This window comes from Drosophila grimshawi, unplaced genomic scaffold (assembly GCF_018153295.1).
Source record: "Drosophila grimshawi isolate 15287-2541.00 unplaced genomic scaffold, ASM1815329v1 contig_44, whole genome shotgun sequence".
NCBI lineage: Eukaryota > Metazoa > Arthropoda > Insecta > Diptera > Drosophilidae > Drosophila > Drosophila grimshawi.
Genome location: NW_025063240.1, coordinates 15,698,241 through 15,725,394, shown reverse-complemented (window position 1 = coordinate 15,725,394; position 27,154 = coordinate 15,698,241). Strand labels below are relative to the sequence as shown.

Genomic DNA, 27,154 nt, shown 5'->3' with positions numbered 1-27,154 from the left:
ACTATTTAGAGTATTCAAATTAAATTGGGCGTGGCGCTATTAATATTGCGAAAATGCTCTTAATAAAAGTGTTCTTTAAGTTAGCAGCCGATCACAACTCAATTCGAAATGTATGCAATCAATTTGTCTGCACCACAACATTGAACTCGTATAAAATGTCATCAATACAAATTATATCAAGCATGAAAGTGGCTTGAACAATTGAATCTTATTGATTGCCAAATTAATATACAGACAATTATATTATATAAAGCAGTATAGTGGCAATTGAATCTTATTGATTGACTGTATACAAATTAATAAACATTCGATTGTTATATACCCAGTAAAATGAAAATTTGTTTTGTAGTTTTCATACAAAATAATTTAAAACATAACTTTCCTTTACTCCTAGATTCGGTATATTCTAGTCCATAATTTTAAACAATCTTGTTGTATTGTTAACCAGTGTGCTGACCCATTTTTATCAGTAATTAAACATATAGATGTAGTTGACACATTTAATTACCTAACATAAAGATACTGATGTTTGTTTTTGCACAGATAACATCGAAATCTTGGCCGATTGACTTGACACAACATTCTAATTAAATTAAGAAACAATAAACTACACATAGAACAAAATCGTTGTTATATCTTTAAAATAATTTATCGCTATGTTGTTTTTATCTCAAACTAAACCCCAATCGTCTGAAAATTGCTGTGCAACGCCGTAGATGATAAACAAAATATTTGTTTGGTATCAGTATTATTATTTTTTGGGGGGGCAATCAAAGCCAACACAACAAGTATATAAAAGTGGGAAGGTGCTCTGGGTGCCTAGTAAATAAATACGATGTTAGCACGACACTGGACTGATATAAAGCAGAGACACGCCCATCTTCTTAGATTTGGGGGTGTTGTTGTTGTTGTTGTTGTTTGTCGCAAATGTGATTTTTATAGGAGTTCATTGCGAAAATTGATTGAGATATGAAGCTGCACCTGTATTTTCGCTTTCGGTTTTGCAGGTACCACGTGACGTATACGTATTCTTGTACGATAACTTGCTCAGCTTACTGTCTTTGTGTGCGCACGCCTGCCTTTGTTTATGCCTGCGACAGTGTGTGCGTGTGCCTGTGTGTGTGTGTGAGTGTGTGTGTGTGTGATTGCGAGGAATCAATAGAGAAGCGTATACGCTTTGCCGGTCCCAAAAAAAAACGGATACGTAGCCCATCAGTTGCTTCTGAGAGCTTTCATTGTGCGGTTGCTCGGCATTCCGCTGTGATCGTTCGAGCCGACAGCTTCGTGTGTGTGATTCTATTTAAAATTAATAAATTGTATCGCACTGAAATCGAAAGCGAACCAACACGCCTCCGTGCTTAAGTGAATTATTGTGGTGGTTATTTGCATGGTATTTTCTCTCCATCAAATGGCATTGGCATGCAATTTGAATGAAATTTAACTTTAACCAACGACAACAGCCCAATCAAGTGACCAAAAAAAATTGTAAACATACTTGAATAGAGGCATACACTAATTAAGAACATAACGGCAAAAAACGATGGGTAATATGTGATTGTGCGATTATCAATGTTTGACCGCAAAATCAATAAAAAAGCGATTAAAACTAGAGCTAATTGCGTTTGGCCAACGGACAGCGAACAATAATAACTGAAAATTGAGCATTTATTATTTAATTAATATTATAATATTTGAATTCATAACAACAGTAGCAGTAATTAATTTTTGGGTAAGTTGCAAATGGATATTTCACACCACAAGTTGAAATTTATTTTTCGAGCGAATCACTAATAAAAAATAATGTGTTTCCGTTGATGACATATGAATGCATTTCAATAACATTTTAAGCATTTTAAGCGGCGCGCACATTTAAATTAATATTCATTACAATTAAGAGCATTAAATGCAATTGCGCCCGGTTCAGTTGACAACACAATCCGCATACTAAGTACAACCAACTATGCAAGTAGTCAAACAGTTCGTCATCGACTATTCCGATCGCATCCGCTAATAAAATAATAATAAAATAAAAATAATAACAACAAAAAAAGAAAACTATTAAAAATACACCTACTTGTCCTTATTTGTTTAAGTAGTATTTTATCGTTCGGAAAAATTTATCAATGAATTTTTAGCATCTGGTGATTTCCATAATAGACTTGCCATCAGACGAGTGAGCGCCACAGCAAATGTTTACTTTTAGCCCAATACTTTTGGCACTTGGTTCACAAAATAAAATAAATACATTTCAACCTTGCTTATGTATTCTTATATGTAGTTAGCTGCATTTTAATATTTTTGATCATATTTGCAATAAATATTTGAGCTTTCAATTAGACATACCTTAAATCTGTATAAAGTACTGGCACTTGTGATTTAGTTAATTGAAGTCGAAGATGTTCAATTATTTTGTTTCATTTTAATATATATGTTAATTTTGGAATTCAATAATTGAATTATCATTTCAATTTGTTGTAATGTATTCGCACTTGTTTTTAAGTTAATTGCTATTCGGGTTTAAATTGTAACAGTTGTACGAGTATGCTATATTTACAACACGAAAACGACATCGTTTCAACTGTAAAATCAATATAGAGCATATGCCACCACAAATATATTCAAATAATTTTAAATAATAAAAGTCTGCATTGAGCAGAACCTTCACATTACGTCAACAAATTGTCTTGTCGCCAGGTGTTCGTACTCTTGCCACGCCCAATTGCCAGCAGGTAAACTATAATAGCCAAGCCTCAAATGATGAAACGTATAAGAGCGAAAATACAGTTACAACGTACGCTTAACGAACTGTAATTATGCGAACAAGCAGCCGGAATGTAAGGACACGTTTGGCACCCAACACCCCAAACAATTCCTTGGAATGAAACTTGAAAGGAAATTTCGTGTGCTCCTAAGAATTATTTAGCCATAATATCACGCTCTTCAAATGCGATTTTCTTGTTGCTTGCCAGCTTATATCTTTTAATTTATGCAAGCAATTTTTCTCAGTTTTCAGCAAAGCAAATTTGGTTTAAGGCCAAACATTGTTGAGATGTATAAATTTATGAGCGCTGGTACAAAATGCCGGAAATTCCTGATATACCAACTAACTGTCATGCTGTCAGTTTAGCTTATTGTTTTCTGTGTAGCGTATCCTTTCAATTAAGTTCAATTTCATTTACGACCCGGTAGTTATCATGTTACCGACAAACGCATCTGACGTAAGGTAAGTGATGTTCATTGAAATATGCTCAGATTCTTTGCCTTTGGCTAATGTTATGTTTCAGTTAACCAGCTTAATTACATTTCATTAGAAAAATTTATACATGTTTGCGCATGGCATTTGAATAATTACACATTAATAATTATACGCTTGAGTAGTTGCGTGAACAGAATTAATTATGAACGCAAATATTTGTGTATATTATTAAAATAAACAAATTCCAAATTGCAAGTATTAAAATCCATAAAATTGAAATTAAATTCATTTATGGCTTATGAAGAAGGAAGCGTGATAAAAGCTACTAATCGAAAGATTGAGGCGAAGCCAGACTAATGAATGCAACATTTGTTGACATTCTAATATGTATTGATTATTAAGATTCACCTCCCATTCGTCGCCTACTTATGTCATATTAGCAGAAGATGCTCTAAATTTAATAGTCTACTTATCTGCGTATAGTATGAAATACCTTTCCATTTGCTGCATATACAAATTTGGGAAAGGGCATGGACTCTTTATATTAACATTGGCAAATCATTTGGTAAAAGGAAAATTGGAATGTACAAAAAAGAAAATTGAAACTCTGTGAAAAGAACTGTAACCGTTGGCTATTTTCACGTTCTTTTGAGCGTTAAAAATATAAGTAAATATTTAATTAATTTCTATTTGCGAATGCCTCCCAGGATTCTCGCTCTCTCTAATTTATTTCATTAAAAAGTTGCTCTTTGTTTATTTTCTACGCGAAAACCTCAGAATGCGTGCAAGAACAGAAAATCGATATAAAAAAATAGGTGAATTTCGTCTACAATACAATTTGGCTGCAGCCGACGATGTGTTTAATAAAATCTGGCACGTGCGGATTCGGTTGGTATTTATTTTTTTGTTAAAATCATTGTTAAGAGGTCATTCCTAACAGCAGGTCCCATTACAAATAGGTAACTTGATTTGTCTAGAATGCGATCAAAGGATATTGGTGATTAGCTGGCCAAAGTTCAATATACATTGAAATTGGATGCAGTCACATGAAAAAGTTTTTGAAACTTGTCAAACTAACATAATCAGTATATTTAATGTTATGTCTAATTTGTCATTCGATTGGCGAGCACACTTTAATATTTCCAACGGTGAGAACTAAGTTCACCGAGGCACGTAAACATTTCCACATATTTTCCCTTGTTGACACTTATTGAAATATGCAAATGGATTTTCGCGTTCTTTACAACAACAAAATATAACAGCAAAAAGAAATCACAAGAGCAGCAATGCGAATATTGTTAAGAGAAGAGCGACCCTTATAATGTTAAGGACACCATTTTATATGTCCTTGGAACGCTCTTGAATGTGTCTGCTATAAACAGCAATTATTTGCAAATTTATGCACAATTTGACATTTTAATACCCTGCCCTCATTAAGTCAAAAAAAAAAAGGATTTGAATTCTTGGAAGGGCATTTCATAAAATTTGAAACAAAGGCCATCCTAGATCGGACTACAGGGTATCTGCTCTTTAACACTGACTTGAAATCATTTACGTACATTGCTATTTTGCATAAGTACAAGTATCTTCTATATATAGCAAATAATAATTTATGCAATTTAAAGTAATACACTGTTGATTGTTCAACTTACTTAATTTCGCCCCGCCAGTATTCACAGAGAAAAGTTGCATCACATAACTTTCTTATAAGACTTTTGAACTATTCTACTGCAGTAGAATCACATTTGTGAACAATAATGAATTCTTAGTCAAACAATACGCTGAGCCAAACCCATTTAGCAATTGGTGCTTGTGCAAATATAAAAACCTTACGGGATTTTCCCAGAAGCAGTTGATGGCAGTAAATATTTGCGTTATAAAATATTGTACAATATCATTATAAAAACCAGCACGTGCCCGACTTTCGCATTGCGAAAAATTTTCCTGAATAATTGATTGGGAAGAAAATTGATTGGCAGACCAGGTGGTGTTTTGTTTTTGTAGTGTTATTCGGCCTTGCTGAAATCATTTTGGTATATTCCTTTGAAGTGACAAAAGTTAAGATGAACTTGTCAAAACCGATGAAGAAATTTCGGAATGTTTACCGTAATATAAGCAAAAGTTGTACTTAATAATTGATTTAGTTGGTTTTCATGAATTTCATTGCTTTTAAAATTATTTTTCCATTTTACTATTACATAGGTAGTATTATTTTTATATCAAGAAATATAAGAGCAGCATAAAACTTGAAAACTTGGACTATTCTTTGATCTATATGTTCTTAGTTATTAAACAAGATATTGGTTAAATTCAGTTTTTAAGTTCTGCAAGAGTATTTACGCTTCCATACTTGAAACATAAATAAAAACATTTCTGTAGTCGGTATTTTCTATTTATATATACTACACATAACTCATAGATGCAACATTTGACCCATGTCAGAGGCAGATGCTGCCGCTGCGATAAAACAAAATATGAGCGGCAGACATTGACGAGTTGTCCGGCGGCTCTATAAATATGTATTTATTACCGTGTTCACATTATAAGATTGCTATCAGAGCAGAACACAAATGTCGCAATGACAACAATTAGTTACATCAAATATTTATTAGGTTTGTCTACTCGATGCGTGCAAGCAGATAAATGAGATGTCTAGACCTAAGGCTTTATTTGCTTGATTGGATGTTTTCCTAGTGCTGTTCTGCATTTAAATGTGATACTAAACTCTATTTTGCCAAGTGTCATATGGATAGCCCTAAGTACTGATCAAAATCTATTACACTGCAATTAGGTCCACATTGTCATTCTTGAAAAGTTGAAGTTCTGTATATACAAGTGAACAAGTGAATTTGGTCCGGATATTTTGGTAATCAGAAAGTTTCTCATACAAAAATTCCTCTTTACCCCAGCTCCAAGATCTGTGCTGCCTGCAGTCAAACGACGGATGTAATTTATGTTTCATTATATTACTTCAGAGTGAGGGACTAGTTCATGACACAGGCAGACAAAAAGGCCGACATGGCTATATAATACCCTCTGCAAAGCTTATATTATGAAACATAAATGGAATTTCGTGCATCAGATTACGCATAGGACATGTAGTTTGAAATATTTACATTTTTGCTAGCTCAGCTAAGCAAAGGCAATTTTGATTACATTCCCACAGTTTGTAATAAGCACAAAAACTTATCACTTAATATATTTTTGCACACACACAAGCAGACAGACTGGCGGACCGCCAGAGGCCACAATGTCCGAGTGATAAACAGGCGAGCGAACAATGGGGGAGAGCGAGCTTATCTTGAAATCTGAGCTCTTGAGTTTATAGAATAAATATGTATTTGAATTTCACGAGAAATTCAAATAAATTCAAATAATATGCGCGAGCTATTTGCATTGTTGAGGCACCAAACTAAGTAAGAAAAGAACAACATAAGAATGGAATAACAATTAAAATATTTCTGAAATATAAATATAGTCGGAGTAAAAGCGTCTGTTTTTAGAATTGGGATAACAGTCAATGAAATGATTGCCAAGGATGCTGAAATGGCAAGTATACGCTGAATCAACTACATAAGAGCAACTGAATTCCAAGAGGACTTAAGTTTTAGTTCGGTAACAGTTCTACCAGCATTTATACCAGTTGTCATGGTTAACTTTCCTTTTCATGTTTTAATGATGTGGCTTAACCCAAACGTGAACTGTTTTCATAATTTCCAAACGTTCGACCACATATCCGCTTCATTTCGTTGACCTGTGAATTATTCTATACATTTCTAATGATGTTTACCTTGTTAGTTGTGGAAAGGCTCATGTGCTTTCTGAGTGAATAAATTAACATAATATAGAGTTAAGTTTTTAGATATAAGGGAGAAGTCTGCATCAATGTATGAATTTTCAACATTTTCCTTTCATCAGCATAGAGTATTTCTTAGTAAAAAGCTCTTACTTACTTACTCACAGTTGAGTGCCCTTTCCAGGTATTTAGAGTTTGCATAAAATGTGTTTTGGCTCATGCCAATTATATGAGCAAAATACTTCTCTACTGGATATAAATATTCAGGCGAAAAATCCTAAGCCGAAAACACTTAGCAGTGGCCTGACTTAGTGCCACTTTGCAATACCAATTCTTTAAAATATTTGCGCAGTAAATGTCTTATTTCTGACAAAATATAATTGACAGCCAATCAAAAAAAAATTGAAATGATGAATGATGAGCTTAAAAAGCATAATATAACCGGACCTTTAAGATATCTGTAGCAAATTTAAATACACTCGCTTGACTGGCTTTAAGGTCAACAATATATATTACAGAAAGGTAATTATAATTTTGCTTATTTTGCTGAAAATATGTTATTAATAGGTTTTGTTGGGTTAAGAAATTGAAAAATGTCAAAAAAACACATTGACGGGAGCAAAGTAGTCGCAAACGCAACTGCAACATGTTCGTGTGGCAAACAAGTTGCTCTGCAACTTGTTGTATTTTGGCTTGAAGTGGCGGCAGCTTGAGTTGCCATTTGCAGTTATATTCCTTTTGCTTGTCGTACACGCATCCTGTCGTCGTTTTCGCAACTCGGGCCTGCGCTGCACGGCTGATAAAAACAGAAGACGAACTCTGTTGCACAGTTGATAACGCACACTCGCGCGGTTAGGTCGAGCATTATACCCGATATTAACCGGATAATATTCAGAAAATAAACAGACAAAGTGACAGTGAAAGTGGTGCCTTATCTGAACTATGATCATTTTAGGATTTTATCCACACGAACTTTGCCAACCTTTAATTACGTTTCAGCTCACGCCTTTTGTGGTCGGCACACTTCGGGCTAAATCAAGGGAAAATAATTAAATAATCAAAAGAAGAAGAAGTTAATAAAATTTCTAAGGCTTGCGGCCTAAGCCGAATGCCAGGGGCGGCAACTTACAACACATATGGGTAACATTCACATTTATTACAATCACATTTAATACCTACAACCACGCATTCTCACACCGTGTATGTGTATATTTGAGCCCATGGCAAATCTTGTTTCCTTTGTGTAACTCGAGATGTGTTTTTCTGTCTTCCCTGACTTTTATTCTTTTTTTTTTTTTTGCTTGTCTCTGATTAGACTTTTGTTGCCATTATCTCGAATTGTATATGCTTGTGACTCCATTTAATTGGTGGATCTAATTGGACTCTGTACCAAATCGCTGCTGTAAATGTCAGGCATATGATTAGGCGGAGATAAGTACTCAAATGTCTCCTTAATATTAAATGATGCTGCGACTAGTTTCATAAAATTTTGAAAACTCTGGCTCAAAGCACATAAAGCAGCAAGAAACTACAATGCATATGTAATCATCAACAAGCAGAGAACATAATTTTGCTTTTGACTTCGTTGTAGTGCCAACATAAATTACTAAAATTAGTAGCAAAACAGTGTTTTACTTTTGAATGCGAAAGAGAGCTAAGCTGAATATCTAATAAATTAATTGTATCTATACTTATATAAAGTAGGATAATTATGTAACCCATATACTAAGCTTTAATTATAGTTTATTTATGCCAATTTTGCATTTTTTAAAAAGCTGACGTAACATTTAATTTACCTAGTCCCTTTGGGCGCAACAGTAAATTGAAATATTTAATGAGCTGTTCAGGAATGAAGTTGGGAGCGTGCAAAAGCGCCAAGAGGCTGGCAATTAAAAGAATTCACCTGAAAACTTCTGCACAGCTGAACTAAGCTAACGGTAGCCGCTTAAAGTGTGCTCCGGGCTCCGAGATTAAATGCTGAGCTCTCAAGAAAACGCAACAGACAGGACAAATGGCTTAGGCGGGTTCAAAAAACCAATAATATAAACGACCTGTAGTGTTAAGATATTAATTGTAAATGTGTATACATACATACCAAAAAGGATTCAATGCTTTCCCTCATCAGAATTTCATGAATGTTTTCAGTAATAATATTTTTTTTGGCAACAAATGCCCGAAGCAAATTCTAAAATAAGCAACTTCTGCTTGCCATAACTGAAGACTAAGAGAAGGACACTTAATGCTTCTAGTCTTCCACACTTTATGCCACCTTCTTTCCCCCCAATTCACTCTAAGGGTATAGGGAAGCGTGTGCACACATAATAGGCTTAGAATAAAGTTTAGCCCCAAATTTCAAAGTCGGTTTACTCTATTGTGCTCTTTTCCATTAATTTAGTACACAAAAATCGCATTAGATATTTGTAACTACCTTGCCAAGAAATTTTTTGTACTGTGAACTTTTACTTTTCGTTGGGCCGTGTTGCCACGAGTCGTATGCGCAATATTTCTATTAAACGAATTTTCTGGAAATGATTGCTGTTCTTTTCATGCACTGAGATAAGTACTTCCATTATGAGTTCACAAACTTCCACTTTGATGTCTCATTTCTGTTTATTACAAATTTTTTATATTTTAATATGTGCCATTCAAAAATATATTTTTAATAAATATTTTCAATATTTCTTTTCGAATTGTAGACGTGAGCTTCACATGCGAACACGTCCAAGCAACACAAAACCGCCCACCTGGGCCGTAAAGTGTCTGCTATATGTGAATTTAAAGGACCCTTGGGTGCTCAGATTCCTGTGCGTTCCGCTGACAGAAATTCTATTGTTTAGATCAAAAATATAAATTTTACACTTTTGCGTTGAATTTCTTTACACTTTGAGTTTGGGATCATGAACTTGACTTAACAAATGAGCTTACTTTTATTTACATTTATACGACTTAGGCTGACAAAATTGTTGGCTAATATTCGAATCGATGGTATCCATAAAAGCGTAGCAACATAATTTGTCGACAGATTTGAGCTTGCTCTTTCGAATACCTAATTGATTGTGTAATTTAATAATGTTGACCTTAAAACGCACAATTTCATATTTTTCACAAATATCCCATTAAGTCCGTTACTTAAAATGAGTTGTGTACTGCGCTCCGACAGGCAACATAAAAGAATTTTATGGTCTACAGATTGCAGCATGAATCCTTTATCAACCCGGCCATTTACACAGCACTGCGCTCGCCGTCGTTATGTTCCAGGGCTACGCTTCCCTGGAGCTGATAAAGTACTGTTTGTATCAAGTTAAATGAGTTGCTTGCTCATAACTGATGTATCTTGTTAGGTAACACCTTTAACCAACCTCCAACATTCATGTGTAGTTGCCACAAGCTTTTGAATGCAACCTGAACTGATAACAATGAGTCGATATTTGTTTATTTTTTCCTCTTTTTCTCAGCCTGCATCCTTTTTTGGATACAAAATAGGTTTTATTTTTGGGTTACGCACATATTTAATCAACTCGAGGCTGAACTAAGGCCGAGAGCTAATAAAGGACTTCAAGTAAAAGCCGATTAAAGAGTTTACCGAAGTGTATACAAAGGGCAAAGCAACAAAGTCTACTTATTAAATGGAGTTCGTTGGCTAAATTATACACGGTCTTCACATATGGGTTTAAAACCATTTGCTTACATGTGGGGCTATTATAACGAAATGGAATTTATATGTTTTCATTTAGGTGACATGCAAAATTTAAGGTTGGACCTTAAACTCACAAAGTGAAATGTCTGTGGCATGACAGAGAAATGTAAAATTGAAAAATTAACATGAATTTCCAGCGAGGCTAAAGTATGAAATAATAATAAAAATATATCTTAATGAAGCAAAGGTTAATTTTTCATTTATATTTTCATTGAAATCAATAAATGAACATAGCGTGAGTTTTGTAAATTTATATATTAACAGGTATAAGGGATATTATCTATAAAGGTATTCGATTAAGGTCCACTCGAATCCAACTATCAACTTTGTCTTGGCTTCTTATAGTTTCACTTAGTTATAAAAACAAGAAAATATGATTATATCCTTCCTCTAAGACAAATATATGTATTCAACTAGTTTTAAGGACGGCAATAATGTGACCCGCACCCAATTTCCCAAGGGTCGCCAGTGTCAACTGACCACTGGCAACAAAATAAAGGTTAACCAAATGTGGGCAGCATTTAAATTTGCATAGATTTTGACTTCCGTCAGTATCAAACTGACAGTGCGAACAGATATGGACAGACGTTGAATGGTTGAAACAAACTTTGTCACGTGGAAGCTGAAAGCTGTCCATAACTCATGACACTTTGCTAGTAGCTGTTTTTGATACTGCAGCATGCTGAATGCAATTATCTATGAATTACTGCAGTTTCAAATTAGTTTGAAGGAATTCAATATAATTATAGCCTAAAGCTCTTTTTTTGATTATTGAGCCAATGAAAATTGTTTTTGAAATTGTATTTTGTTTCAAATTAGTTTGCCAATTTAACTTTTCTCGTTTGATTTCTCATCTCATATATTTGTTTTGTGTTATCTATTTGCAGCCAGCATTAAAATGCATTATGCCATATAAATAAAATCGCGTTAAGCAAGAAGCATTTTTTGATTAAGCCTAAATAAATCACAGCCACTTTATCTACTGGGAATTCAAGTGAAATAATATTAATAATTACACAACAAAAACAGCATGGAACCTGATATAATATATGAGCAACATTTACATGAGGAGCTGTTGCCTGGCGCCGAGGAAGAAGCCGAATTTGGTAAGCCTGAAAGCCAACTCACTTAAATTTAATATCACTTAATTTTTTCCAAGACACCTGCTAACGGACTAATACATAATTTATAAACTTTGAGTGCAGATGATTATTAATCATGTTTGTTTTTTAGTGGTTGTTATGTTGTAACTTTTATATTTTACTTAAAATATGCTTATTTGCTTGCTCGAGTCAAAACTTTCCTCATTAAAGAAAGAGACTTACAAGTTTCCATAGTTTAATCTAGATAAAGAATAAAACAAACCGTAAGCGTTCTTAATGTTTTTGTTTATTGTTCTTTACCGGGAACTATATAACTCAATTGAACGAGGATTTATTACGTGCCTGTCAAAGCTAACAGGTCTTTTGACATGCTGTCGAACTTGGAAAAGTAAAATGCAATTTTTTAAGTGCCTCAATCCGCTTGGCCAGCCTGACGCCATTTATCGTTTGTAAATAATTTCGTCGTTTTCACATGCAAATATTAAATCTTATTATGGTAAAGGAAATGTAAATGACACAGTGTCACTACAAACTGACAACTGGCTTCCATTAAACCGTCCCTGTCACTTGGAAAGCTCGTAAATTATTTCAATTATGCATTGCCTCTTATTATTTATATTTATCTCGTCATTCTAGAACGCCTGTATGCGGCACCTGCGGAAATTGTGGCGCTGCTTTCCATCTTTTATGGCGGCATTAGCATTCTGGCTGTCATTGGCAACACGCTGGTGATTTGGGTTGTTGCCACCACTCGTCAGATGCGCACCGTTACAAATATGTACATTGCAAATCTGGCGTTTGCGGATGTCATCATTGGGCTGTTCAGCATACCATTTCAGGTTAGCTCTAAATGCAATTTAATAAATTAATTTTCCCATTCGCCCATTCGCAATTTTTTTTTTTTTGTGTGTTTTCTAATTATGTAAATGATGATAAAAACCAAATTAGTCATGGCTGAAAACATTTTCATTATACCAATTGAAGTTTTAAATTTAAATGGGTATTGCATTAATTAAACAGACGCGTATACGCAATGTACGTCCGTCCAGTCGGATATATTCAATAAATTAAGTTTCACTGATATTCGACTGGCTGTTAACACTTTGTGCACATAAATCAGTTTAATGGCATTAGCCCAGTTTCATTTTTGACTTCTGTTGCTGCTGCTGCCGTTGCCGGCACGTTAATATTCCGTTTATGTGACAGGCACACGCACGCACACACGCACTCCGACACACACAACCACAACCTCGATGTCACTATAATCGGGCATCGATTTAATTTCCGGAGCTTAAACACTGTCGTCCTCTGCAGCCCACTCTACATAATATTCGGATTAGAGAATGGACAGTATCTCTGATATCCAGCTAATATTAGTCTACTCTGCTGTCTGGTCTGACTGGTGCCTAGTTGTCTACAAAATTTTGATAATAGAATAATCATCATTGGACCCAGTGCTAATGGGCATAGACCATTTCGTATGCAAGCCAAAATGTGCTAAAAGCCATAAGTAATTTCCAACTGAATATTAAAATTGCTGTGAGCAGATAAATCATGATTTCATGAGCTTAGCCGAGAGGCGAGACAATTGCCGCTGTCATTTTCATGATTCTGTTGATTTTGATTTGCATTTCGAAGTGAGAATTATCTGGGCACACAAACTGAATATGAAATCTAGGCCTAGTTTAAGTGCATATGCATTATTGATTAAGGATAGCATTTCAAATGAGAAACATGCTCTAAACTTGACTTTTGGGCTAAAAGCACTTTCAGTTGTAATAAATTCAGTTATAATACACCAAGATGTTTTTAAACTACACTTGGCAGCTATTAAGTCACTGTTTCAAGTCTTCTCACTCAGTTGGTTGATATCTACTCAATATATTATATATAATTAATACATGCCACTTAGTCAGTAATCGATATCACTTAATCTTTGGGCTTGAAGTGTGGACAGGCATTCTCACTCAGGCACACTTTAATTCACATACAGACACACACACACAGCGCAGTAAATATTCATTAACTGGACAATTAAATGACAGCTGCTGTCAGAACACATAATCATTTGTTACCAACAGAGTGTGGCTTTAATTATTTGTAGACCCTTCTCAACTACGCCACTGGGAAATTGAAACGTAGCCGCATGAATTGAACGCTGAACAAGACCACAATTTGTGCTCCTCAGCATGTCAGCGCAAATGAAAACCAAACTATTCATTTACCATTCATTTACACATCTACAAAAACACCCACACACACACACACACACACACACACACATACATACATGGACACGAACCCACAATTTTGGCAATTTATTTTGGACAATTGCCGGCGTAACCGGAAATTCCTCTTTAATGATATTTGTGATGCGCTTTGGCTGATTTACTGGCGGGATTTTGATTAATCATACACATGTACCAGCTATTATTTAATCTACATATGTATCATTTTTTTGTTGTTTATATTAGTTTCAGGCAGCACTGCTGCAACGCTGGAACCTGCCATATTTCATGTGCGGCTTCTGTCCATTTGTGCAGGCGCTGAGCGTGAATGTCTCTGTTTTTACTCTGACTGCCATTGCAATTGATCGCCATCGGGCCATAATTAATCCATTGCGGTAAGCCACACAACATTCTCGATGACTTGATGGCATAGAAATTTGTTTCATTAATACGAGTGATAATTTATATTTCCATATATTTTGCTTGCAGCGCACGTCCCACCAAGTTCATATCGAAATTCATAATTGCGGGAATTTGGATACTGGCTTTTGTGTTTGCCGCACCATTTCCAATTGCTTTTCGTGTGGAGGAGATAACGGACCGTTTTCGTGGTAAGCATACAGCTTAGTCTATGAAGTGGAAAGTCATTAATTAATTTCTTCTCTGTGTATATCTGTATGTATATGCTTTATTCACAGAAAACGATGTCTATTTTAATTTGACTCGACCGTTTTGCATGAACAAAAACCTATCCGATGAGCAGCTGAAGGCCTATCGATATGCCTTAGTTTTTGTCCAATATCTGGTGCCATTTTGCGTCATTAGTTTTGTGTACATACAAATGGCCGTTCGATTGTGGGGCACACGGGCACCTGGCAACGCGCAGGACTCGCGTGACATTACGCTGCTCAAGAACAAGAAAAAGGTTAGTTGGGTGGCTGTTGTTGTTGTTGTTGTTGCAGCTAAATGTGTGTAAGCTGCTCAATTACCGTAATGTTACAATCGTCTTACTTGCAGGTCATTAAAATGCTAATTATCGTTGTGGTTATTTTTGGCCTGTGCTGGTTGCCGCTGCAGCTCTACAACATATTGTATGTGACGATCCCGGAAATCAATGACTATCATTTCATTAGCATCGTTTGGTTCTGCTGCGACTGGCTGGCCATGAGCAATAGCTGCTATAATCCCTTTATTTATGGCATATACAATGTGAGTATTAAGTGGTTTCCGCTTGTTTATCGCTGATGTATTTCCCCATCTGTATATTTATTTGATTGTTACTGATCCGCCCATCAAGTTTCTGGCTTAGTTAAGACTTATTGATGGCACATAAAAATGCCGTACAGTAAACACTCCGTGCATGCACCTGAAAGTATATAGTATATTTTTTTAGATTGATCTGTTGGATAGGAATTCCTTTGATAGTCACAATAAATATTTTATTCAATTATCTGCAACGGGACTTAAATGCATGACAACGTTGACTTAATTTAAATTGGTACAACAATTTTACACAATTCTTGAACAATAACATTCCCCTCTAGATTATTATTATAAATAGATCCGTCTATATTTGCAAAATTCCATGAATTGAATATGCGTACTTTGTCCACTCTAGATAATTAGAAGCACGTTCCACTGTACATAATAAAACAGAAAAAGAAAAGAGGAGAATAGAAAGCACCTACAGAAATCCTGTCAGGTTCACACACAATACTAAAATCCGTAAATCGCTGGCATAAAGCGCAAATATTTTAGTTCTTTGTCGAAGTTGGGCAAAAGACGACGGACCTAAAATCGATAAAGAGACAAACAAACAAAGGCACGGCAGATATTAGCATCTATTCACGTGTGGGCGTGGGCCTATAAACCCAAGATGTTGCCAGACACAACTTTGCCGACAGATGTCTATAAATGTCATGGGTGGTGTGCGCGGCGAAGAGGGGGAGTGTGTCTCAAATGGTTGCCACTTAGGCCGTTGGTGGTGAGAAAGGTGAAAGAGCTGCTTGATAAACCTAAGTGACAGATTGGCATCTGTCAACAAGCAGTATAATCAGAACACGACACTCATTAGCAACTTTTCGGCTACTTGTCTACACTGCCAGCGACGAATTACTGAGGGTATTGTCTAAATTTGGCTATACGATTTCATCCCATATATGATTGATATCTGAAGTATTTTTGTGATGTCCATTAATTTTAAAATAATATGCGCAATGTCCTTTTGATTAAGCATACTAAATAGATTATTTTTTTATATTTCAGGAGAAGTTTAAGCGGGAGTTCAACAAACGCTTCTCGGCCTGTTTCTGCAAATTCAAGACCAGCTTGGAACCACACGAACGAACATTTTCGATGCACACCCGTGCCAGTTCCTTGAGGTCAACCTATGCTAATTCATCGATGCGTATACGCAACAATTTCTTTGGTGTACGGAATACGGGCGGAAATGGCAAGGTTGGCTTGCATATTGGTCGCAATGGCTATCAGGCCAATACCAATGGCAATGGCAGTGATAACACCAGTTACAATAATAATCACGGACACGGACATCAGACAGTGGTGACATTTGCTGGCAGTGCGGTCACAACCATGCCGCCGTGGCGACGCAATAATTTCAAGCCGCTGCATCCCAATGTGGTTGAGTGCGAGGATGATTTGGCGCTCATGGAGCTGCCGTCGACCAGCGAGGATATGCCCTCCAGTTGTGCGGGAGCGGGTGTTCAGCTGGCACTGCTGAAGGCCGAATCGCGAGAAAATTCGAGTTGCATTTGTGAACAGGAATTTGGCAGTCGCACCGAATGCGACAGAACTTGTATACTCAGCGAAGTATCCCGCGTGAAGCAGCCGGCGACGAGAACAGGAAACGGAAATGGAACTGATTGCGGCATTGGGGCGGAATGCGAAACTTTGTGGCAGCCACTGTAAGATTTGCCCAGAGAAGAGAAGGGAAATGCTTGGGCATTGGCTCTAAGTCTGTGATTTCGTAAAAATGTATTGTGATTACAAAAACAATGATGTTGAGTGTTAGAAATGCTACAAATTATGTGCTCGTCGTGTGTGCGTCTCTGTGTATGTGTATATATATCAGTGTGTACATACTATCCTTAGCTGCAAGCCATGTACAGTATTATAATTATACATATAAATATATTCAAAATGGGTTTCATAAATTCCAAATGGCCAACTATTGCATGTTTTCGTATTTAAGCTTTAATTATAATAATTATTTTAGTAATCTAAATGGATATTTGTCTAGAATAGGCGTTGAAATCAAATCAATGAAATATTAAATCCAAAACTTGTTAATTAAATGTAAATGTACTTTTTATTCCAGCTTATTTGTTACTTAACGGCTTAGCTTTGCGTATATTTATAAATAGGCACGTCAAATCAATTAACTAGCATTAAAACATAAATTATTAAATTAGTGCGTAAGCAATATCCTTTTAATTATATCAATGTATTTGTATGTACATATTTGTGTGCGCATTTTTGGCATAAATGTAATTATTTTATTAAATTACCAATGGAAGAATAAACATTTCGTGTCATTGCACAAATCGAACAAATAAATATACATCTATTTATTGGTATTCTCTGCGCACTGTTAATTACAGCTCAATTAATATTATGAGTCATAATTCATATCGTAAATCATTATTATGCATTTAACCATTATTTTCATGTGACTTGTTCTGCGAATTATTTCACACCTAGCTCTGTCAACAAAAGCTTTGATCTGTCAATTGCAATTTATAGCAAGTTTTTAAGCTTGAAATGGTGTCAAAGCTATAAGAAGTTCTACCTTGTGCCATAAGTAAATTGGCCAAGACGAATAGCTTGCGACGTAAGCTAAGACGCAAGCTTTTGTCTGAAGCATAGCGCAGACGCAAACCGGAAATAATAACAGAAAAGCTGAAGATGACCTGAGTTAAGCTCAACGTTTGCTTTAAGGTGAACAATGATTAGTAAAAAGCTTTGGCTTACAGGGTGACGCATGTCGACTTTAGAGCTTGCTCTTGAGGTGGGAATTGTGGTAAGATGCTAGAAATATTTGTATATAACTATTTGGGTAAAATAGGTTCTATGTTTAGTAAAAAATAAATAAATGAAAAAATCATAAATATTTATGATAAATTTTTAAATATTTTAGGACTTGTACATGGTAGAAAAGAACCAAATCCATTTGAGAGTATCTTAAACATTTTATTTTGTTGATACAAGTTTTATTTAAAAGTCGCCTGCATTATTATTAAACTACCCTTATAGCGAGGCCAAGACACGCAGGCATTCTGATTAACAAAGACTAACAAAATATGACAACAGAAACAAGGCAATACTCTTCGGCATATGTGCGGCTTGCTCCTCGTTCGTTTCTTTTTATGCCACATGAAATCAAACAACATATGCTACACTCTGAGACCCACACACATTCGCAGACACTCACACACGCACACACACACTGTTAGATACACAGTGCACAACACGCAATGAACTGACGCAATGGACATGCACATGGAAATGAACGTGCCGGCTTAAACTCTCTCTCTCTCTCTCTCTCTCTCTCTCTCTCTCTCTCACTTCCTCCATCCATTTTATATATGGACACTTGTGTTGCTGACCAGCAGGCAGAAGCCGCATTGGCTGTTGATAATTGAATAATTAACAATGTTTAAAATGGCTGTGAGAGAGCGTCTAACGACAGAAGTGTGTCCTGCAGGGGGTTGCATGGGGGTTGATTGAGTTGAGTTAGCGCCACGCTGCCAGACGCTAAATGTACAAGGGGTGTCACTGTCACTGTCAATGTGTGTGTTTATGTGTGTGTGTGTGTGCATAGTGCAGGTCAGCAGGTCAATTGCAACCGCAATGTCAGCCAGAGACCTCAAAAGCATTTAGTTGAATAACTCTCCAAGTAAACCACTTATAATACACACACAGTACACACACCACACACAATCCATTGCATACACACACACATATATATATATATATATATACATATAGAGTAATAATTGGGTTAGTATTGCTGCTTAATAATTGACATTTGGTGGGAAAATCTTCGGGGGCCAGTGTCTGCCAGTTATTGATTGCCCATCGCTGGATATGTGATATTTTTAAGAAATTAATACAGGTTTTCAATATGTTTTCTGCCTTGGTACTGAGTGGTTCACTTTTATTTAACCGCATAAGCAAAATGGATGAAGTAAATACCAATAAAGGTGTGTATTGTAAATTCAAAATAAAACATATAAATATATTTAGGTATTAGATAACTAACTTGATTGTTAAAGTTATTGGAAATGACAGATAATTGTTATTTCAGGACTTATCGAAAGTTAAGTATACATTATTAAATAATTATACATTTATGAATATTTTTAAAGAAAAACTGATTTTCATTTGTTTGCATAGGAATTAATTTTATAATAATAATAATTTTTTAATATTTTTTGGATGAATTAAACAACTAATTAAAGCACCCTTAACAGCAGCGACTTTTAATCTTTAACTAAATAATTATTTTATGCAAGCAAATAGTAAATATTAATGTGTGTAGACAAAGTCTCAAAGTGAATTTGTGTCAGTTATGTAAAGCAACCTTCAACCTTTAAATGCTATACAAACTATGAGTCACATGTTGCAAATTCGCTCCACTTAACTTCCCCGCGGTTAACAATTGCAGCGTCTCGCAAGGCATTCTCGTCGACCAGCTCTTCGCGTCGCAGCAGTGGCAGCAACACCGAGTTCTGCGAGGCATCCACAATGAGCAGTGGCAACTGCATTGTCAGTGGCACTGGCAGCAGTACAAATAAGCCAACCGATGCAGATGCCGCTGGTGGGATTGGTAATAGTGTGGTGGCGATGCCGACAACAACACCCGTGACAGATTTCTATAGGGATGCGACCGTGCTCATTACGGGCGGCACGGGTTTTGTGGGCAAGGTCCTAACCGAAAAATTGTTGCGCTCCTTTGGTTTGCGTAAAATTTATATGCTGATACGCAGCAAGAACAACATGAGCGTGCAGGAGCGTTTGCGGGGATTCTTCAATGAGTCGGTAAGTCAATAGCAATCCCGGGGAAATGAGTTGTTGCCTCACTCTGTACTGTTGAACAATGAACAAACTGCTGCTGCTGCTGCTGTTGCTGCTGTTGCTTCTGTTGCAGATATTCAATACAATGCGCGACGAGTTGCCGGAGTTGTTGGAGAAGGTGCATCCGATACGCGCTGATTACAGTGCCATCGACCTGGACATCGATGCCGCCGACCGTGCAATGCTCTCGTCTGAGGTCCAAGTGAGTATGCAACATGTACACACACACACATACATCCATACTATATTGGCATTGCCAGCATACCCGTTTTGAAGAGTCGAGCCGAGAAGTTTTGTTGGCAATTCAATCAATGGACTTTTGTGTGAAACTTTGTGTGTGTGAGTGTGTGTGTGTGTGTGTGTGTGTGTGTGTGTGTGTGTATTTGGATAGGGCTCGCTACTGCTGTCTGTTTATCTGTCTGACTGTTTGACTATCTGTCCATTTGTCCTTTGTGCATTACACTACGTAGCGTTGGCTGCCAAAGGCAGGCGCCATGTTTACGACAACAGGCATGCAGTCGGTTTATTTCCTTTTTATGATTTTTTCTCCTCACACACACACACACAAACACACACACACACACTCACACGTTGAAGAGCCAAGGCAGGAGAATATATATTTTGTACTTTTCAACAAAAATTGAAACCCAGCACGTAGTGCTGTGAAAATGTGTGTTCCTGCTGCTCATGCTCCTGATAGTCCTGAAACTCCTGCTGCTGCTGTTGCTGGTTATAAAAAACAATATATAAATAAATGAAAATTCCAGTGCATGCTTCAAGTGTTTGGCGTGCGCGAGCCATTGTCCTGCCAGCCGCATCCGTTTGGCGTTTTAGTTTTATTTTATATTTTGTATTTTTTTTTTGGTTTTTTTTTTCTGTATTTTCTTTTTTTGTTGCTGTTTGCAAAACATTTTGCATACAAGTCACTCACTTCCCATGTGGTGCAGAATCGGCAGGATTCGCAGCGCTTAGTCCTAGCACTGTTTTAAAACGAAAATTGCTTTGTTGTCGATGTTCAATGCAGCAGTTGCATGTCTCCTCCTGCGTCCTGCATCCTGCGTCCTGTTTTCATGCTGACTTTGAGGTTATCACAGAATGCAGCCAAACAGGACACGAGCACACAAACCCAACATCGCATCCACCAAGCGCTTCTCTTTTGCATGCACTTCTCATGCATTTTGCATGCCCTATTGTTGTTCAAATGTTCCATTTGTTGTTGCTGACATTTTTCAATTTTAATATGTATTACTTTACTTCCTATTTATTTTTTTAACCCGTTAGATTGTCTTCAATGTGGTCGCCTCGGTGAAATTCAATGAAAAACTAAGCGATGCTATTGACATTAATGTTCTGGGCACCAAGAAGATACTCGACTTGGCTATGCAAATGAAGCAGTTGAAGGTAAGCAATGTCTAGCTGCGAAATTTAGTTGCTCAGCTGCCAAATTTTATAAATTATATATATTATACATAAAGAAAAATATGCAATTTTGTACGAAGCTCGATCAATACTGTTTGAAGTAATTTGTGAATATTATCTCAACTAGAAAATCCACTCTTAACTTCGAATTTGATTGATTTTAAAATATTTTATGAAGCATTTTAATGAAATTTGTTCTTAATTACAAATATCCTTCAATTAATTAAAAATGCCTTACATCTATTGACATAACTATAAACCACTTTCAATTTCGAATATCGAGCGTATTGGCAACGTATACGTTAACAGGCGAATTGACTTTTACCTGCTTTTTAAAGCTGAATGCTGTCAATATTTGCAGATTGTGGTTGTTATGGAATATTTTTTAATTGCATATTCGCATACCACATTTAAGTAACCAAGATACATAATTCGCATGTCTGCATGAGAAATATTTTTGAATGAATTTTAATATTGACAACTGTTTATTTTTATTTAACTGTAATGCTTTTTATTGTTGCATGTTTTTTACGGCTGCGGCGTGCAAACAATTTCAACACAATTCAATCAACATTCGACATGATGCCACACCCTCTCCCCCCGCCCCATTCTGCCACTCCTGCCACTCCGCAGTCATTCGTGCATATTTCGACACTGTACTGCAATTGCAATCGCAAATTCATCAAGGAACAAGTGTACGAGAATGAAATTGGCTACGAAAAAATCATGCAGGTTGGTCCAACGAGCAAACTCAATGCGAAGCGGGAAAGAGACACAGCGCGAGAGAAAGCAAGGGAGAGAGAAATGAATTACATATTCGTACACCATGTACTTGGCAAATAGCACTCATGAATATTATTATTATTATTATTGCTATTGCTATTGCACACACAACACTTGATTGGGTTAACATTTTATTTAAATTGAAAATCATCTCACTCACAGATTTATCGCACCTTCGATGACGAAACGTTGGAGAAGCTGCGCCATTGCCTAATTGGCCAAATGCCAAATACGTATACTATGACAAAGAAATGTGCCGAGAATTTGGTAAATCATCGTGCCTTTCACATGCCGGCTGGCATCTTTCGGCCACCCATCGGTAAGTGGGTGAGTGCAATGCAACACAAAAATTGCATCTTAATGTGAGTCGAGACTGTTGCGGACAGTGCGGTTTTAAAGTTGACTTCACAAACTAATTGTCAGATAATTAGCCCTAAAATGCCCCAGGGCATGCAAAAGCGCACACGAAACTTGCAACGCTTTTGCACGTTGCACAACACAAAATAGCAAAGAGGGAGAAGCGAGAGATATGTATATATACGAAATGTGGCAGCTGCTTGGACTTGGACGGCGCTCCCCCAAAGGACTTTTGTAGCATTGGCAAATGGAATATTTAAAATTTTGTGAAAAATAGCAAACAATGTGCATTTTCGCTACCGACAGCAAACACCCCAAAGTCGAAGAGTGTGTGCGCCATGGCTTAGCAGATAAATGCATGTGGAAAAAACGATATGTTCTTTTTTTTCCCCCTATTTTCAACTAAACGCAACGTAACGTAACGAAAACAAAGCCCAGCAAAAAGTCAGTGGTTGCCTGACTTGCCTCAGACTCCGCCACCCACAACCCACCACAGACTCGACTCGACTCGACTCCATCTACAGCTGCGAAGCTGCAGCTTCAGCTTCAGTTTCAGCTCGGTAACAAAGCGCAAACAAATTTTCATTTATTTTAACACAAAAATGCCAAAGCATCGTAGCATCCTAAGCTGCATCCTGGCTGCCCCCAACAACTGCAAATAGTAACGAACGAACGAACAAAAAAAAAAAAAAAAAAAAAACAAAAACGAAAACAAAAAACAAACCAAAAACAACAAAAAAGTTCAAGTGCAGAACTTGCAATTGGGAGTCAGGCATATCAGCTAGCAGTTAGCATAGTCATAGGGGGAGGTAATTGTAGTTTTCTGCTTTTTTTTTTGTTCCTTCAGCAGCAACAGCAACCGGTACCATTATCGCTTTTGGCGTTGTCTAAAATCAACAACGGTCTCCGGTCGGGGCCCAAACAAAGCAACCATTAATTCTTATTTATTTGCAGTAATGTCAACGTACAAGGATCCATTTCCCGGCTGGACTGATAATTTGTACGGGCCATCAGGTTTATGCACTTGGTCAGCTCGGGGACTCGTACGTTGCATTTACGGCACGGCCAACTGCAAGGCGAACATGGTGCCCGCCGATTATGTGGTAAACGCAATGATAGCATCCGCCTGGGACATTGCCAGAAGGTTAGTAGATTCCCACATTTGCACTAATTGAGCTTCTTAAGAGTTTTTATGTGTAACAACTCGCAAAATGGGGCAGCAAGTAAATCAACACTGACTTATTGCTCAATAAGCTATTCATATCAGGCAACTGCTGTAAATAAAATTGTTAAGCTAGCAGATTCATTTAGTTATCTTTTACACATATTATAGATTTCATAAGCTATAAGCTACTACTAGCATTTCTCACTAATAAACTCTAATGAAGAATATAATTGTATCTAAAAAGCGCAAGTAGTTATTACAAAGTGTTTGATTTTATATTTATTCTTTAAAATGTTTCAAATTGAATGGGTATTTAATATTTCATAGCCAATTACTTTCATAAGTTATGAACATTAACTCACATATTCTAAAGCAATCACATCTTCCAGGTTTGAGCTGCGGGAAAATCAATTGGATGGCAGATCGGAGCTGCCCGTTTACAACTACGTATCCGATGTGAATAATATTACCTGGGGCCAGTACATGCACCTGTCGCGTCAGGGCTTTCATGAGCCGTTCGACAAGTCGCTCTGGTGAGTTTGGCAGCTGCTTAAGCACATGTATAGACAAAGATCCTTGGGCCATAAGTAATTTCTGTTGAATTTCTATTTATCTGCACGAAACGTTTCCATATTGCATACATTTCTAATCCGAATGCTCAAATATGGTTCTATTTCGGTTTGTGTATGTGTGCGCCGAACGTTTTGGTAAATTTATCTACACATTGCTAATACCTTGAAACAATGAAACTGAACACATTCCAACCCAACAAAACGAATGCTCAAACAAAAAATTTAAAACCCTACGAAACATGCGACGTGTCGGCAACAACAACAACAACAACAACAAACAATGGGATAACAAAAACCTCAAACCACAAAAAAAAACCCAAACAAAAAAATGTGCAAAACGTAAAAATGTCAAACTAAACCCAATCGAATGGCAATCGCATACAATGTACAACAACGGACTGCAACTTTGGACTGGACACGGAACCCATTGGACCGCATTATTGTCACAGGTGCTTCTCGTATGTTATAATACCATCGAAGCCTCTGCATTGTGCAATTGCATTTTTCTTGCACAATATCCCAGCTTATATTTTAGATTTAATTGCCATGGCCACTGGACAAAAGCGCATGTAAGTATGCGCACACTCTGCCACAGCCATAGAGATACACACACACACACACATACACTTCGATTGAGATTGTGTGCACTCCAAGTTAGTTGGTGCCGCCATTGTGGGTTTTGGTCTTGCTACATTTCATTGATTTTAAGCGCTACATTGAAAGGCAATCGAATTGATTTCAACTGCATTTGCTTGGACCAGTTCAGCTTTATAAGTTGATTTTAACTAAACTGCTTTTATCCACATTGTGTGGGGCGCATATTAAATGCCTCTGATTTGCGATATATTTCTAGCAATCTTCATGAAAATACCTGTTGTCGGCAACTGATCAGATTTGGCTATGGATTGTTTAATTTGGCTGGGATATCTTCTAAATTAACAAGATTATCCGTTATCCGTTTTAACTGGAATCTGGTTAACAAGTTGTATGAGATATATTTAAGATTTGACCATTTGATGGCAATACGGGTATCATTAGACAATTATTCATGGAGTGCTCAATCTTGATCTTGGTCAGCCAATTAGCGGAGGTAATCAATACAATATGCTCTTTATTTGCGTTTTCCTTGTCTCGTTCTTAGCTACGTGAAGGCATATCAGAAAATCTCGCGCATAATCAATATGATGGCTTGGTTCGGGCTCAAGGAATGGAAGTTCGCCCATCGCAACATTGACGAGCTGGACGAACGGCTGCCGGTTGGGGAGCGTGATAAACTGCAGTTCAACATAGCAACGATTAATTGGAGCGAATATTTTCACTCGTATCTGAGCGGCATCAGGCGCTACTTCTTTAAGGATAATGCTAACGATAATAAATTACAGCAGCGCAAAACTATTTATCGCAGGTGAGAGACAGAATGGAGAGACAAAAAGAGAGAGAGAAAGACAGATAGAGAGAGAGAGAGAGAGAGAGAGACAGAGATAGTGAAAGAGACACAGAGCAGAGTGCACTAAGTACTTTTTAATTACACTTTGTTTACTCTCTTACAGAATGCTGCTGCTGCATACGGTGCTGAAGACGACATTTGGTCTTTCATTAATTATGTGCATTCTGCGCTTTTATCTCAAGATTCTCAAAATTATGCCAAGGATTGCGCTGTAAGCCGACCCCTGACCCCGTTATTATAAATTATAATTCAGGCGAATAACGTTTTAATAAACTCGATGGAAAGCGATTTCTTAAAAGGTTTGCACAACTTTGTCTCGCATTACTCATACGCAACAACAACAACTTGTGTGGCAACATTTTCTCTTCTTCTTCTTCTGCGATATTCCTCATCTTGTCACATGTTGCCGATGTTATTGTTGTTGTTGTTGTTGGTGCTGCCAGTGTTGACTGAGCGGTGACTTCACCGAAGCAGCGGAACAGGTAAAAAAAAGTTGGCTGCTCTGCGAACTTTGTATTTTTATATATTTTGTCGAGCTGCCGTGAAATATGATGCAATTTCTGACGCGATAAAGTTACAAGGACTAAAACGTCATAACACACACTCACAGCAGATTGAAAGTGTTGACTTTATGAGAGAGGGTGTTGCAAAATATATAAATATATACATATATATATATTAAAATATACACATATATAGAATATATGGGGATTGCAGTTGGCTAAAGTTGTATGTGGCGCTAAAGGCAAAATCAGCTGGCATATGAGTGTTTTCCCTATGAATTTGTAGCAAAAGAATAAGTTATTTTTAAGTTAAAGCATAAATTTTAATTAAAGCAGATTGTGTTTAGAGCTAATATACATTTAAAAGCATCTCAATAATGCGAGGAACAGCACAGAAAAAATATATAAATACCAAATAGAACTGGGCGCAGTCAGACAATAATCTTAGGCAGTACAATAATTAGATGTTTACTCAATGAAATGATGAAGAGTATTTTTTATTTACCAATGTATCAGACCGATGAAATGAGCTTTCATCACATAGCTTAATCTGAACAAGTTTTGTTTGCTATGCATTTGATTTAAGAATCAAACAGCTCTCAGATTTAAGTGTAGGGCACAAGAACAGTCCAAAGTGCTGCATAAATTTTCAAGCAGCATTGCCAAAGAAAAATGGCCAAGAAATGAACGTAAACAACATGACAAACCAACGTACACCCACACACACACACACACAGCCATACAAACACATACACACTCTGAGAGAGGGACACCATTACATATATAATTTTA

The 27,154-nt window shown here is 36.7% G+C and overlaps 2 protein-coding genes across 2 annotated transcripts; both read left to right on the top strand.

The window, feature by feature from the left end:
• The first annotated feature begins 11,581 nt into the window (after positions 1-11,581).
• On the top strand, positions 11,582-17,246 carry LOC6557308 (RYamide receptor). The gene is made up of 7 exons (XM_001984063.3): positions 11,582-11,795; positions 12,429-12,631; positions 14,267-14,415; positions 14,510-14,631; positions 14,719-14,945; positions 15,038-15,229; positions 16,286-17,246. Exons 1-7 carry the CDS (start codon positions 11,720-11,722, stop codon positions 16,946-16,948), a joined length of 1,632 nt encoding a protein of 543 aa, XP_001984099.1. The 5' UTR covers positions 11,582-11,719; the 3' UTR covers positions 16,949-17,246.
• Positions 17,247-19,228: 1,982 nt separating this feature from the next.
• Positions 19,229-26,132, top strand: LOC6557295 (fatty acyl-CoA reductase wat). The gene is made up of 11 exons (XM_032741816.1): positions 19,229-19,242; positions 19,707-20,080; positions 20,190-20,318; positions 21,398-21,517; positions 22,169-22,267; positions 22,481-22,637; positions 23,630-23,819; positions 24,230-24,373; positions 24,862-24,981; positions 25,554-25,817; positions 25,963-26,132. Exons 2-11 carry the CDS (start codon positions 19,787-19,789, stop codon positions 26,072-26,074), a joined length of 1,629 nt encoding a protein of 542 aa, XP_032597707.1. The 5' UTR covers positions 19,229-19,242; positions 19,707-19,786; the 3' UTR covers positions 26,075-26,132.
• Positions 26,133-27,154: the final 1,022 nt, after the last annotated feature.